Genomic DNA, 13,715 nt, shown 5'->3' with positions numbered 1-13,715 from the left:
CACTATGACGACAATTCCACATAGGATGCCCCCTAACCTTCATTTGTCCTCTCCACTAAGACGTCGACTAATCATTATATTTTACAACACAAATGAATAAATTACATGATTAATTAAGTTCACGGAGTCGAAGAGATTGTCACCATATAAACAAAGCCATTGATTTCAACAATTAAAGATATAGTGGCTAGGTACAAAGAAAACATACAGCTTGTTCTTGTACATGTAACGTTGATGGAAAGTCATAGGGATTTGCCCACAAAAGCCATCAGTTTTTGTTTACTTCCATCAGAGCTCATCCAATATATAATCCTTCAGCTTGCCTTGCCAGAAATTATCCGATTGAAATCTGTCAATAAGTCCATTTTCTCTATTATTTCTGATCGTGATTTCATTCGCGACTACAATCATCAATCAAGCTCTGCCACGTGGCTATTCCTCTACAAGAAAAGGTGGCGTCGCGAAGCCGTACTTTACGGCTTCTCAGATTGTTCCAACAGGTGGTTCAACATATTGATTGCTGATTTGTTGAAACAAGTGGTTCCACCAGGTGAAGATGTCTACTTTTTGACTGCAGCTGGTAATATATTCCTTTTTGCTTTGAATAACAGACAGGAAGTTATTTCAGTTGATATTATGACTAGGATGGTCAAAAAGATCCCTCCAAGTCCATTAGGTCCACGTGGTACATCTTCGTGGCGAAGATCCGGTATGAAATTGCTGTCTAATAATTCCGAGCATTTTCGATTTTTGTTTGCTGAATTACATGAAAGTCATCCAACTTTATTCGAGTATGATTCAAGAGTTGAGAGATGGAAATTTACCCAGGCAATAGAGATTACCCAAGGCCAAGACATGCGAGGTGATTTTATTTTCCTAAGTGCATCTAATGGACGAAATGGAAGTGTTATCATAGGCGTGCGACCTCAATGCAACAGCAGTACTCCAGTTGTTATCCGACCAACATTCATCCCACGAGGGAACGATGAAGACAGATTAGCCGTTGGATTTAGTTGGGGGAATGCCATCGATCTATTACACGTGTACGGTGATGGAAATATGATGACTATTAGATCAGACAAAGTGAATAAAACAATTAGAAAGATTAAGGGAATAGAGTTATGGGGGTTGAGCACAAATGGGAGGTATTGGGAATTCGTATCAATGGTACCAAATGAGTTAATTGATAAAATAAGCAAGCCATATGGTGCTATGATGGGGTGTATGCAAAATACTCAATGCATAACAAGGGCAATTTTGATGACCAATCTTGAGGGTACATGGGAAACAATTTGGTTAAGCTATGACAAAAAGGACTACCAGTGGGCGTGGCTTCCATTACCTGATTGCAACATGAAGGGCTCAAACTTGGCTGGAGTCACATTCTCCTCTGGTTTAACCTTGTCCTAGGATTATCATATTCTAACTGCATTTTAAATGTCTGGTTCAACCATACTGGAACAGTGAAACAACACCAAACCCCACCCCAAGATTTTTGTCCCCTCTATTTTTGGTTACGCGATGCACGTGTGCCTTGTATCAATGAACATAAACTTTTTAAACACCATATAAATAATATTAAAAAAATATTCTTGAGTTATAAAATAAAACTTCAAAAAATAAATCATAAGTCCCTAAAAATGATAAATGTGAAACTATTGATCGGGCTTAGCTAACTCACTATATGAAGAAATCATATTTTATAAAGTTATCCAACTGTTTTAAATATTACTGGAAATGTGAAAAAAGAAACAAACTAAATATTCATTGGCATGTCAACCAAGGTCACCTAAGCTACCCTTGATTTAATCACACGCATAGTGAACTCTACCAAGATGTTGGCACTTACTTAGGTCTCCCACCACCTCCTTACAGTTGTCACACCCCACCTAGGTGAGGTGGACAGGCACCTAGTGGCTTGCTTATGCGAGTGACTCATTCTGTACAACTGACAACTATTGCATTCGAAGTACCTGCAACCAGAAAATCCCAAACATATATGTATACATGGGCCTACAAGGCCTCAACATGTACGAACTCTCTGCTGACATAATATAACTGACCACAGGTGTACATACGTCTACAAAAGCCTCTAAGAGTGACTGACATCATAATATGGTCGGGACAGGACCCCGGCCTACCCATGAAGTCTACAAACATGATCTGATACCCTGACAACTAGACTCGGCTGCACTCCGGATGAAATGGAGTCTTACCGATCCTTCGCTGAATATTGACCCTGTCTACTGCGAGGGCTCGTCAAACTGGTTACCTAAACCTGCAGGCATGAAATGCAGCGCCCCAATAATGGGACGTCGGTACAAAGAATTGTACCAAGTATGTAAGACGGATAATAACTGAATAGCTGAACTGATATACATGATATACTAAATATAAACTAAGGAGTCAATGATAATCTGGAAACATATCTACCAGTCTCTGTCTCATACCATGAATGCAATACTGAAAATAAACTATTCGGCCTCATGTGGGGTTCAGTGTATAAGTGCATAACCCCGAAGGCAACATGAATGGCCCGAAGGCAGTTCATAGCCGTAAAGGCAAATGTAAATAGCCCGACGGCAAACTGTATCTATGTATAGCCCCGAATGCAATGCGCATATTTGTATAGCCCTGAAGGCAAATGTAAGCAATGATGCTGTAAATGATATATATACCTAACTCTGGAGCTCATGAATATAAATAATGTATAAGTGAAACTTTACTGAAAGGATATGAATTAACATACTGGAATACTTTAGCTCATCTTACCGTATCACGAAACATCTGACCTCACCTGGATACACTATCTATACTGTGGAACTGTTATGTTGTAGGATTCTTATCTGTAATACTATTCTGACTATCATATAATGTACCTGATTACTTACCTCTGCTAGATCGTATGCCCTAAGGCTAAACTGAAAAATAAGAGTGGCACTTATGTGTTGCAGCGCAGACTGTCCGTAAAGCTCACTTGCAAACATGAATAACTGGTGGCTCGTACGCATTGTATAATAGACCGTCCGTACGACTCACTTACAATCATGAATAACTAGTGGCTCGTACGCGTTGCATAATAGACTGTCCATACAGCTCACGATACTCGGGCTGGACTGTGCGTGCAACTGAGACCATCCACATCCACCCTTATTATACACCTATGCTTTCATAGACCGTCCAGAGGGCTAACCTTTTACTGTATGCCTACGCGTTCATAGACCGTCTTTAGGGCTCGTATCTTATGCATATTCAACTTCATAACAATCATACAAGCATCAATCAATAACAATAAGTAAGCTCTTGTCTGTAAGCTCGTAAGTAACTCGCTATGATTAACAACTTATAATCTTAGTAAGCAACCTGTTGCTTTAGTTACTCATAGTATACTTCTCTTATCATTAAGTAGGTTTATAATTACTTCAGGAAACTTATCACTATCTTTACTTGAGCTTTACGATCTGTTTCGAGAAATTATACGATTCTATCTTTTATAAATTACTATTCGATACTTCTAGCTCGTTAGACTGATCATATGAAACCATCAATCAATAAGTAATAAGCTACGGGCTCATATTCTATCGACTGACAACCTCGTTATGGGACTTGTTGTGATCTGTAACTGACAACTCGTAACTCGTATTCTTATTTGGCGGCATATTCTGCCTCTTAACTCTTTCTTAACTCACATATTGTTTTACTTAACTTAGGAGTGGTATATCAACCTTTATAACCATATAATTATCTTGTAATCATATAGTTGTAACTATTGAACGTCATGATACTTGTTAAATCGTATGCTTCTATTATTCTGCAAACTACTATCTTTAGCTCATTAACTTATTCGTGTGACTATCAACTAAGTGTTCACTTCTCAATATATACAAGGCACTAGATTTTCTGAAGGCTCTACTTACTTCTAAGGAATGCTGAGGAAGTTGCAAATATTGCTACTCATTTCATAGTAAATAACTACTCGTAGGGACATAACCTGTACTAAGCTGTCCGAAAGCTTTAACTACTCGTAAGAGTACTTTGAGGGAATTACATCTAGATACACCTTTTATACTCAGCATATAACTATCTGCAAACTCACGACGGATCTCAAGCGTCGGAAGGAAAGATATATGATAACTCGTCTCCTTGAACTTCTTATAAGGGCGAAGTGACTTACGAAATCATGCCGAAAGAAAGGAAGGACTTACATACCTTTAAGTCGATCTTTCGACGAAGATGGTGGGACAGTATCCTCTTCAAAATAATCTACACCAATGAAAACAACACTACTATCAACAAGAGTTAACACATCAACTAGCTATCGAGTGACAAGCTCATTCTAGGGCAAATCGGACAGCATCTCCCACGTTTCTTTCACCTCCCTCAAGGTCACAACATCAACAATAATATGCCACCATTAATCCATCTATCCAGCACCTTAACAACACAAGAACAGCCCAACAATGCAATATAACAACAACAATAGGGCCAATGTCAAGCTAAGGAATAGCTAGCATACGATACATCGAGCGGCAAGCTCGGTCCTTAACTAGCAACACAACACTTCTATACGTCTTCTTCTCTTCAAACTACATATTAACAACATATATATATATATATATATATATATATATATATATATATATATATATATATAACCGCATCATAAAAACACCTCAAAATAGCCCATGGTATCACATATATATATATATATATATATAACCGCATCATAAAAACACCTCAAAATAGTCCATGGTATCACAACTTCTATACGACTTTTGACCGTCGACTCGTAAGTTCTAGCTTCAAACAACTTAGCCAGTAGCTAGATATACCCTAACACATGAAAAAGGTGGAAGATATTACCTTAAAACAGTAGGGACAACACCAATTCCAAGCTTTGTTCACCTTGAAACAAACTTCAAATCAACCAAAACAAGAGAACTTGTGATCTACAAGGACCACGGGCTTCCCGGCGTAAGATTCACGTAATCTATCCTTGGATTTACTCAAATACTTATGAGAGATGAGAAATATTACCCCAACCAGAAAGAATGACCTATGATCTGAGATTACTTCACATCAAGGAAACCTCCAACTCAACAATAAAGAAGAAGAACTTGATCTAACTAGCATCACGAGATTCCCAACATTGGATTTGGGTGTTTTACCTTTGGTTTTCACTCTTGAATCATGGAGAACACTTTGAGAGTGTTGGGAGTGTACAGGGTCTAGATGGGTCGAACAATGAGCTCAAATGAACCTTGCACCACTTTAAAATAGGTGGATAAACATCCACCGCCTATGTGGGTCCCAAAGGAGGCTGCCTGCGCAGTCTCGCGAAAACGTAAATATCTCTCTATTCCGACGTTGTATCGATGAACGGTGATGCATTTGAAACTAGACTCGTAGACCTTCAATTTGGTTGGTGGATCATCCCATAACTCCAAGTATATTGGAAGAAAAGCTCAGTGACATTAGACCCAAATTCAGTAAACTTATGAATGTAACTTGCAATAACTTTTGCCGACTTCTAACGAAACTTCTTTTCTTCGACTCGATTAACCTCTAATCTATCTGATACTTACTAAACACGGTTTTAATCACTTATAAACTTAAGAATGGCCTTACTCTCCGAACTTACGACACACTTTAACGTATGACAATGTGGGATGCAACATACAGCCTCGCAGCCAAGATCATCAATATATCCTTGATCACATGAACATATCTGTTCCAAGGTTGGAAAATCAAATTTCTCAGTCTTGCTGGACATAGAACCCTCATTACATCTGTTCTTGCCTCTATCCCTACTTATGCCATGCAGAATAACGTTCCTCCGCCCAAAATTACTGTCGACGTTGTAAAATTCAACGCAATTTCCTATTGATCACTACTCCTACCAAAACAAAGATCCATCTTGTTTATTGGGACAAGGCCATATTACCTCACCGGCCCAGAGGTATAGGAATTTAGAAAACAAAGGGAAAATACTTAGCCCTTTTGGCTAGCCTGGCTTGGCGATTTCATTGCTATCCCCACTCCCTTTGGGCTAACATTCTAAACCCATCCCTTACCCAATACCCTCACAGTGAAACCCACTGCCTCTTATATGTGGAAGAGTCTAGCTTGAGGTGACCATTTAGTTCGCATGGGAACTAAATGGCACATTGCTACTGGCAACCATACTAATGTCTGGCATGACATTCAGATCCCTAACAACACTTCCGTTCCGGAGCCTTATTCATGGTCTCCTTTATTAGTTTGAATCCCATTAATACTCAATCAGCTTCTTCACAATAATATTTGTGATACCTCCCACCTCTCCTTTGACTTCTCTTCCTCCCTTTGAACCTTATTTCCCATACTAGTCTGAGGGAAACGTTGGATCGAATAAACTAATGAAAGCATGTAACGTAAAAATTTTATAACGAACCAATTTGCCAGTTTAATTTGAAGAGAAAGAGGGCAGAAATCCTTACAATCTCAAAATCAAGGAGAGAAGGTGGCGAAGAATCTGGATTTCAATCAAGGATCTTTCTCATGAGACACATGTAAATGATAAAAAAATAAATAAAATAAAATAAAAAAGTGTACCAAACAACTCCTTAAGCTTGTTGATGTAGATGCTTCCCTTATCTCTACGGAGTCTAATTATACTGCTTCCAAAGCTAGTCCACCAAGATCCTTTAGATATCTCTTACACCACTATGGGAGAAGACTATGGCTAAGTAGAGATCGTATCTTATATCTCATGAAGAGAAGTTCTAGTTGTAACAACCCCAATTTTAATGAGAGATTAATTTATAATTTATCAAAAGAGAATTACGTATTATTAAAAAGGAAAAGAAAGAATTGGGCCAAGCCCAAAAAGGAGGGGGGGGGGAGTTTAAAGTCTGATGGTCTAAGCGTGAGAAATAAAAATCAGAAAACAGAGATAGAACGCAAAAAGGGAAACGCAGTGCAAGAAAAGAAAAGAAGGGAAGAAAAAGAGAGAAAAAGAGGGAAGAAAAATGAGGATTTTCAATCCAAATCATCAAGGCAATGCCTCTAATCTATTATTTGAGTTTATTATGTAATTATGGGTGAATCTTTATGGTGAAAACATGAGGATATTTTGAGGAATTGACAAAGTTTACCCTAAGGTTCTTCAACTTAAATTATTGATTTGAAGGGGCAAACAACCTCAGATTTTAGACTTCTATATAGCATTGGAATCATCTTGTTGAAAGCTTCCCGAAAACATATGTCTTGTCGGGTTTTGAACCTATTGACCAGAGGGAGTTTTCGTCCTTTAAAATTTGACTTCGACCATTTAAGCCTCTAAAAATATAGAAGTGGTTTACCATAAGGGTTTTGACTATTCTAAATCCGTTTTTGTGTAGTTTGAGGTGATCCGGAGACTCGAGAATGTAGTTTTGATTTATTGAAAAGTGCGCTTGAATTCTGAATTTGAGATAAGTGAGACTTTAAGCTTTGGTTGCTTGCTTTTCAAACCTGTTTCTTAAAGTATGTTTTATCTGCCTGTTTCATGTGTTGGGACGAGCGTGTGCTTGGCAGAATTGGTGGTCCTTGAGGCCAGCCGCACATATTTTATTTTCAAATACATTAAAACTCTTATTATAAATTATTTTGTGATGTGATACGACTGTGAGCCATGACTTCACTGGGGCATTGTGTATGCTTCTTGACTTCGTTGGGGCATTGTGTATGCTACCCTGAGCATTGTGTATGCTTCTTGATTTTATTGGGGCATTGTGTATGCTTCTTGACATATTTGGCACATTGTGTATGTTGCCGTGGACTCGTGGTGTTGAGTAATTTCTCTAACGTCCTTAGTGTAAATTGTGTTGAGATACATAGTATACTTGATAAACAATGGTTTGAACCTTGGTTGGATATTTTATAATGATATATTCATGTGCATAATATTTGTGCTTGTTGTGTGTTTGTATTTTCTAACACTTGTTCCAGGGGTATTTAAAGTGGTGGGTCGAGGATCTTACTGGGTTATATTTACATATAGCTCACTCCTTGCCTGCATGTCCATGCAGCTACTATGGGTGTCGACGAAGCTAGTAGCTGACAAGTTTGCTAGAGTTGATCTATTGGTTGAGGTGAGCCGCCGCTTTGTTTGTGGAGGCTGCCAAAAGTGTCCTTATCATTTATTCATTAATGTAGTTTCTTTTGGGGTTTTCAAACCCGAGTGTTTTGTAATTCTCTTAGATGCTCCATGGTCTAGTGGGATTTGGGCAAGAGTAATTGATTAATTTTATGAGACACTAGTTATCCGTAATTAATTATCATATTATTTGGGTACTTATTTAAATTATTAAATGTTATGAAATTATGGTTAAGATATGAAAATTTGGTTCGCCTGGCTGGTAGTGTGTGTTGGGTGCCAGTCACGTCTTAGAGGTATTTTGGGACGTGACAAAGTTGGTATCAGAGCCCAGGCTTTAAGTCCCGGCTCATGGAGCAGTGTTTGGTAGAGTCTTGTTCATGGGTATGTAGGCGCCCATACTTATGAACTTGAGGCTACTAAACATCTTGGATGGTTTCCCTTCCTTCATACCTTATTCGTGCATTGAGTTGAATCTAGTCTAAATGTTGTAATACTTATTCTGCAGACAACTAGGACATGCATGTCACACCCTTAATCCGATAGGGTGTGATGGGCACCCGACCCTTACTTAGGGCCGAGCGAACCCTCTGACTATCATAATACTCGTAATCATAATGGGCCCTTAGCCAGATCACAAATGCATAATGAAAATTTTCGAAAAACGAACATACTTTATATCTTTTCAAATCAAACAAAACTTGCAACCGTACAAAATCGTAATATCATGTATAACGACAACAACGGTTTATAGAGCCATTCACAATCGACACCTTATACACACGACTACGTCCGCAAAGTCTCTAACATGACTCGATATCATAACACAAACAAACTCGACTCGGCGAAGACTCCGGAGGAAGTGGAGCTCGCCAATCCGAATTTGGAACATCTTCCACTAATGTCTTCTACTCGTCTGGGTGTACCTGCGCGGCATGAAATGCAGCCCCCGAGGAAAGGGGGTCAGTACGGAACATGTACTGAGTATGTAAAGCATGGAATACGGGAAACGAGATCATAACCGAAATGAGGAGTACAGAAAGTGTACATAATAGTCAGAATACCGAAGTACATGCCTCTGTAATACAAATAGTGCATAAGAGGTACAGAAGACCGATATAATGATCAGAATGCTCAAAATACTTAGCTTTCTTTTGAAAAACATTTCTGTCTCTTATGTATATAAAATAGAACATATTATAGTAGCTGACATTAACCGATGTGGGATTCGCCTAAACCAATGTGGGATTCGCCTAAACCAGTGCGGAATTTGCCTCGCCACTGGGTTTGCCCCACCCCCGGCTCCGGAAATAATAGATCATATTTCAGAATACATGTATATGTCATATCATCACATTAAACAGAATCATCATATTATCAAATTATCACATTAAGCAGAATCATCGTATTATCGTATCATCAGATTATCATGTCATCAGATTATCATAGCATCAGATTATCATATCAACAGAACAGACTCATTATGTTATCAGATCATCACATTATCAAGTCAACATGTAATCAGATCATCAGATTATCATATCATGCCCTATGCGGTCCGTAATAGGACCCGGCGGACGGAACGTGGTCGCCCCTCTTGCCTTGGGCGCCACAACTCATCATACTTCAGAAGTTTCATATCTCCTGCATCTCTGTCACACATCATCACATCATATCATATAACCACGGTACCCGGCCAATAGGGGCTCGGCGTACCGGACACATCATAACACCATAATATCAGAAACTCATCATACTTCGGTAACATATCATATCATATTAGGCGCTCATCATACTTCGGAAGCTCATCATACTTCGAATTGTGCGCACGATAGTAACCGGCCCGGGACTCGGCGAAGGAAGTAACAAAAGTGTGCACGAGCAGAATCGTGGGATCTATATGCCATTCACAACATTTACACAGATTTAACAGAATAATCAAACAGAGTATCATTTACAAGCCGATGGCATTACCCAATTCAAATCTCTTCCGGATATTACTCGGAACATATCAAATGAAACTTTATCAATCATAGTTACGTATCAAAATCATATGCATACGAATTCTCATTTTATACATTTACTCAGATTCCGTAGAATAATCAAAACAGACTATTATTTAAAAGCCAAGCCCATAGTCATAGTCAAATCCAATTTCTTTCGAATGTTATTCGGGACTTGTCACATAGAACTTTAGCCATTATAGTTACGTATCGGAATCATATACATACGATTTATCATTTCAGACTTAGCAGATAAGTGAGTAATCATATTCGGAAGTCAGGTTGTTAACCATATTAAGTTCTTTTAACAAGTTGCTAGAACTACACAAAGGAACATCTTGCGGGCCCACGGACAAGTGCTCGACCGATCCGGGCCCACCCGTGGAAGTTACGATCATCATACGCTACTGAACCTCCTACGGACATATCAAAGCGATCCGAGCCTTCCTATGGAAGTTACGGACGTTCGTAGTTACCGACTCTTTTTCGAACATAATCTTTTATGCACATTCATATTTGATCATACAAAGGGCATAAGAATCATAATTTGGCTACATTATGAATTCGGATATCAAGAAGCAAATAAGAATCATAGGCATGCTCGGATCGTAGGAGTAGAATTACCTCGGGGATCATATCATGGCTTAATTTAACTAAGACATGCCACAGAAAGAGAGGTGAGCTTACATACCTTGGCCGCCCTCTAAGCTAATCCAAACTTACGCCTCGGTTTCTCACGATCCACGATAATGTCATCAGACATCCGACATTAGCCATAAGCATTAAAGAACCCAATTCCAAGCCGTCACTTTATCTACAAAAATTTCGACAGCATCTCCCCTATAAATCCAACAACCCCGAGAATTCAACTCGGCCAAATCACAACAACCAAACCAACAATCATAATAACAATATCGATAATTAATTCAAAACGCATTCTAATATCAACAACCTTCTTCCACATAATTCGACGACATTTCATTTACATTCCATAAACCGCATACAATCAAGCCAACTTCATTGATCATACGTTCAAGTATTACTCCGAAACCATTCAAACACGAGTTAAGAACATTCCAAGCAATTTATACAATATTCAAAATAATCCATCCAACACACCATTGTACCCGAAATTACCAATTTCCATAGGAACAACGACAATACATTTCCTCCTTCTAAGTTCATCAATGGCACCCATAATCCACACATTTACAACATTATTTCCATAAATCCAAGAAACTACATTAAGATCACATTAACTCTCAAATCAGCCCACACGATATTACAACTTCAACACAAGTCATTAAACTTTCATTCTCACCATATAATTCTCAACAACAATAGCTAAGAACACTAAATAAAGTTGATTCATTCTCCCTTCACAAAGCAGCCACCATTCGGCCAACATACCAACACCTATGATTTCATGAATTCCATCCATTCCTTCACATTACGACATGCACAACCATTCATAATACAACAATCCAAACATGCTAAATAAATTAGTTCATCATTTCTATACCATGCTACCTATACACGGCCACACAACATACCCCATAACTTTATGAACTTCATTCATTTTTACATATCACAACATGCATAAACACCTATAAAACATGTAAAGAAGCTCAAAGCTCACCTTCTCCCATCCACCTTTGCCTTCTCCATTCTCGGCTAGGATATGTTTGGTAAGGATAAGTGTTTTTCTTGCTCCCACAATCACTCCATGTTGTAGAGGGTCTTCTAATGAGTTGAAAAACTAGAAGAGAAGAATTTTTCTTGATCACTCTCTCTTGGTACTTGGTTCGGCCAGCCATGGCCGACTCTCTTTCTCTCTTCTTTCTTTTTCTTTTCTTTCTCTTGACTTCTCTAGAACTCAAAATGATGAAGTGTGGTCTTACTTGACCATCACTTATATATATATATGTGGGTACATGACCAAGCACATGGCCGGCCATGCCCCTCCTTTTTCTCCAATTTTTTCTAGATTTTTCTTTTTCTTTCCCTCCAAGTTTCTTGAATTTTCTAAATAATAAAAGATGAATTCCATGCTTACTTAGTCATCTTTTAATCACATGTGTTATGCACCCATGTGGGCCATGGTCTACCCCATCTTGGACGGCCACAATGGCTATTGGCCATTTCATGGAAATTATTTTCCCAACTTTTAGCCTCCAATTTTTTTCTTGTTCCAAATTTACCCTTAACACTCCATACCACTAAAAGCGAATATGCAACTTTTACTTGAATCAAAGTCGAAAAGTAACCTTGTCCATAACTTCGCGCAATTGGCTCGGAATGTCCCAACGTACAAAATGCGAGGTATAACAATGCATATCCTCCTCTGCTAGATGTCATGGTTGATTCGAAAGTTTTTTTTAACATTATATGTGCAACTGAAGAGTGATGCTGAGTACATGAAATGTTGTGTGCGTTGATTGTCGTTGAGATTGGACCGAGTGTACACTTTGGGATAGTTTTATTTACAAAGAAAATTCTGCCAAATATTTTTTAGAAGTTCGGGAGTTAGTGAATATTTTGAACGTTAAGATATTGTTGAATGGAAAGGTAGCGGTTGCGGGTTCCCTAGTCATCAAAAAAAAAAATGGTCAAACGATATAATTTTTTTTTTTTTTTTTTTTTGTAAGAGCGACTATTCAAATCAGGGGTTGTTGGTATAACTCTATATTATGAGTCTTATCAGTAACGAGAAAGAGTCTAGCGGGAAAGTAAGAAGTTTAATGGCATACCCATGCCTAGGTTGTTGGCCTTTGTGGTGAAAGATATTTTGAGCAAAGTGTTTGTATGGCTCTGAGATTAATGTCTCTTAAAGTGATTTTCTAGTATTGGTAATATCATAATGGTGATGTCATAAGTGGATTGTGGTGTAAGAATGCATAATTTAAGTGTATTAAGTATGAGCATGATAATGGTGCTACGAGATGCACAACTTGTTCGTTGAGTAAGTCCCTGGATGAATTTCAAGTTGTGAGCGAGAATAAGACTTTATAAGAATTTATGAAACAACATAGTAAGATGTTTAGCTTGAAACTCAGTGTGTAGTGACTTGATTAGTTGTCGAAGGGCAAGACGTGGAATATTAAGACTATCACGCAACAGGAAAACAAATGAACCATAAAAGAATCTTGAGTAACGAAAAATGTCATGACTATCACTGAGAAAAGTAATCAAATTACACAGTTTTGTTAACATGCGTTGTTTTCGGTAAAGCACAAGCTTGAGGAATATGAGAAACACGTTAATGAGGTGATAGTGTAAATGAGGATATGCGAGAGAACTTGAGTATTTATGAACCATTTGTCATTCGATCTAAATGGGGGAGTTTAATATTATTGGCCGGTCTATCGAACATGTGTGAGCACAGTTCAGAGTCATGATACGCTTACGTACTGTATAAAAAAAATAACTTGGCGTAATTGACCTTGAGATTATCTTTGGTTTTGATTGAATGACTTTATCTTGCCTTACGCTTACGCTTGATTGCCATAAAAAGAATGTTGGATTTTCCATTTCGGTGGAGCCTAGCATTGGGTTTGTATTGAGTTTAAAGGACTCATTTAGTATGTCTACAT

General features: G+C 38.3%; 1 protein-coding gene across 1 annotated transcript; it reads left to right on the top strand.

Annotated features, from left to right (window-relative positions):
* The first annotated feature begins 234 nt into the window (after positions 1 to 234).
* Positions 235 to 1,599, top strand: LOC132064619 (uncharacterized). The gene has a single exon (XM_059457663.1). The coding sequence runs from the start codon at positions 235 to 237 to the stop codon at positions 1,408 to 1,410; it is 1,176 nt and encodes a 391-aa protein (XP_059313646.1). The 3' UTR covers positions 1,411 to 1,599.
* The last annotated feature ends 12,116 nt before the right edge of the window (positions 1,600 to 13,715 follow it).

This window comes from Lycium ferocissimum, chromosome 1, assembly GCF_029784015.1.
Source record: "Lycium ferocissimum isolate CSIRO_LF1 chromosome 1, AGI_CSIRO_Lferr_CH_V1, whole genome shotgun sequence".
NCBI classification, from domain to species: domain Eukaryota; kingdom Viridiplantae; phylum Streptophyta; class Magnoliopsida; order Solanales; family Solanaceae; genus Lycium; species Lycium ferocissimum.
Note: the sequence above shows the minus strand (reverse complement) of the source record. Positions and strands in the feature narration are given on the sequence as shown.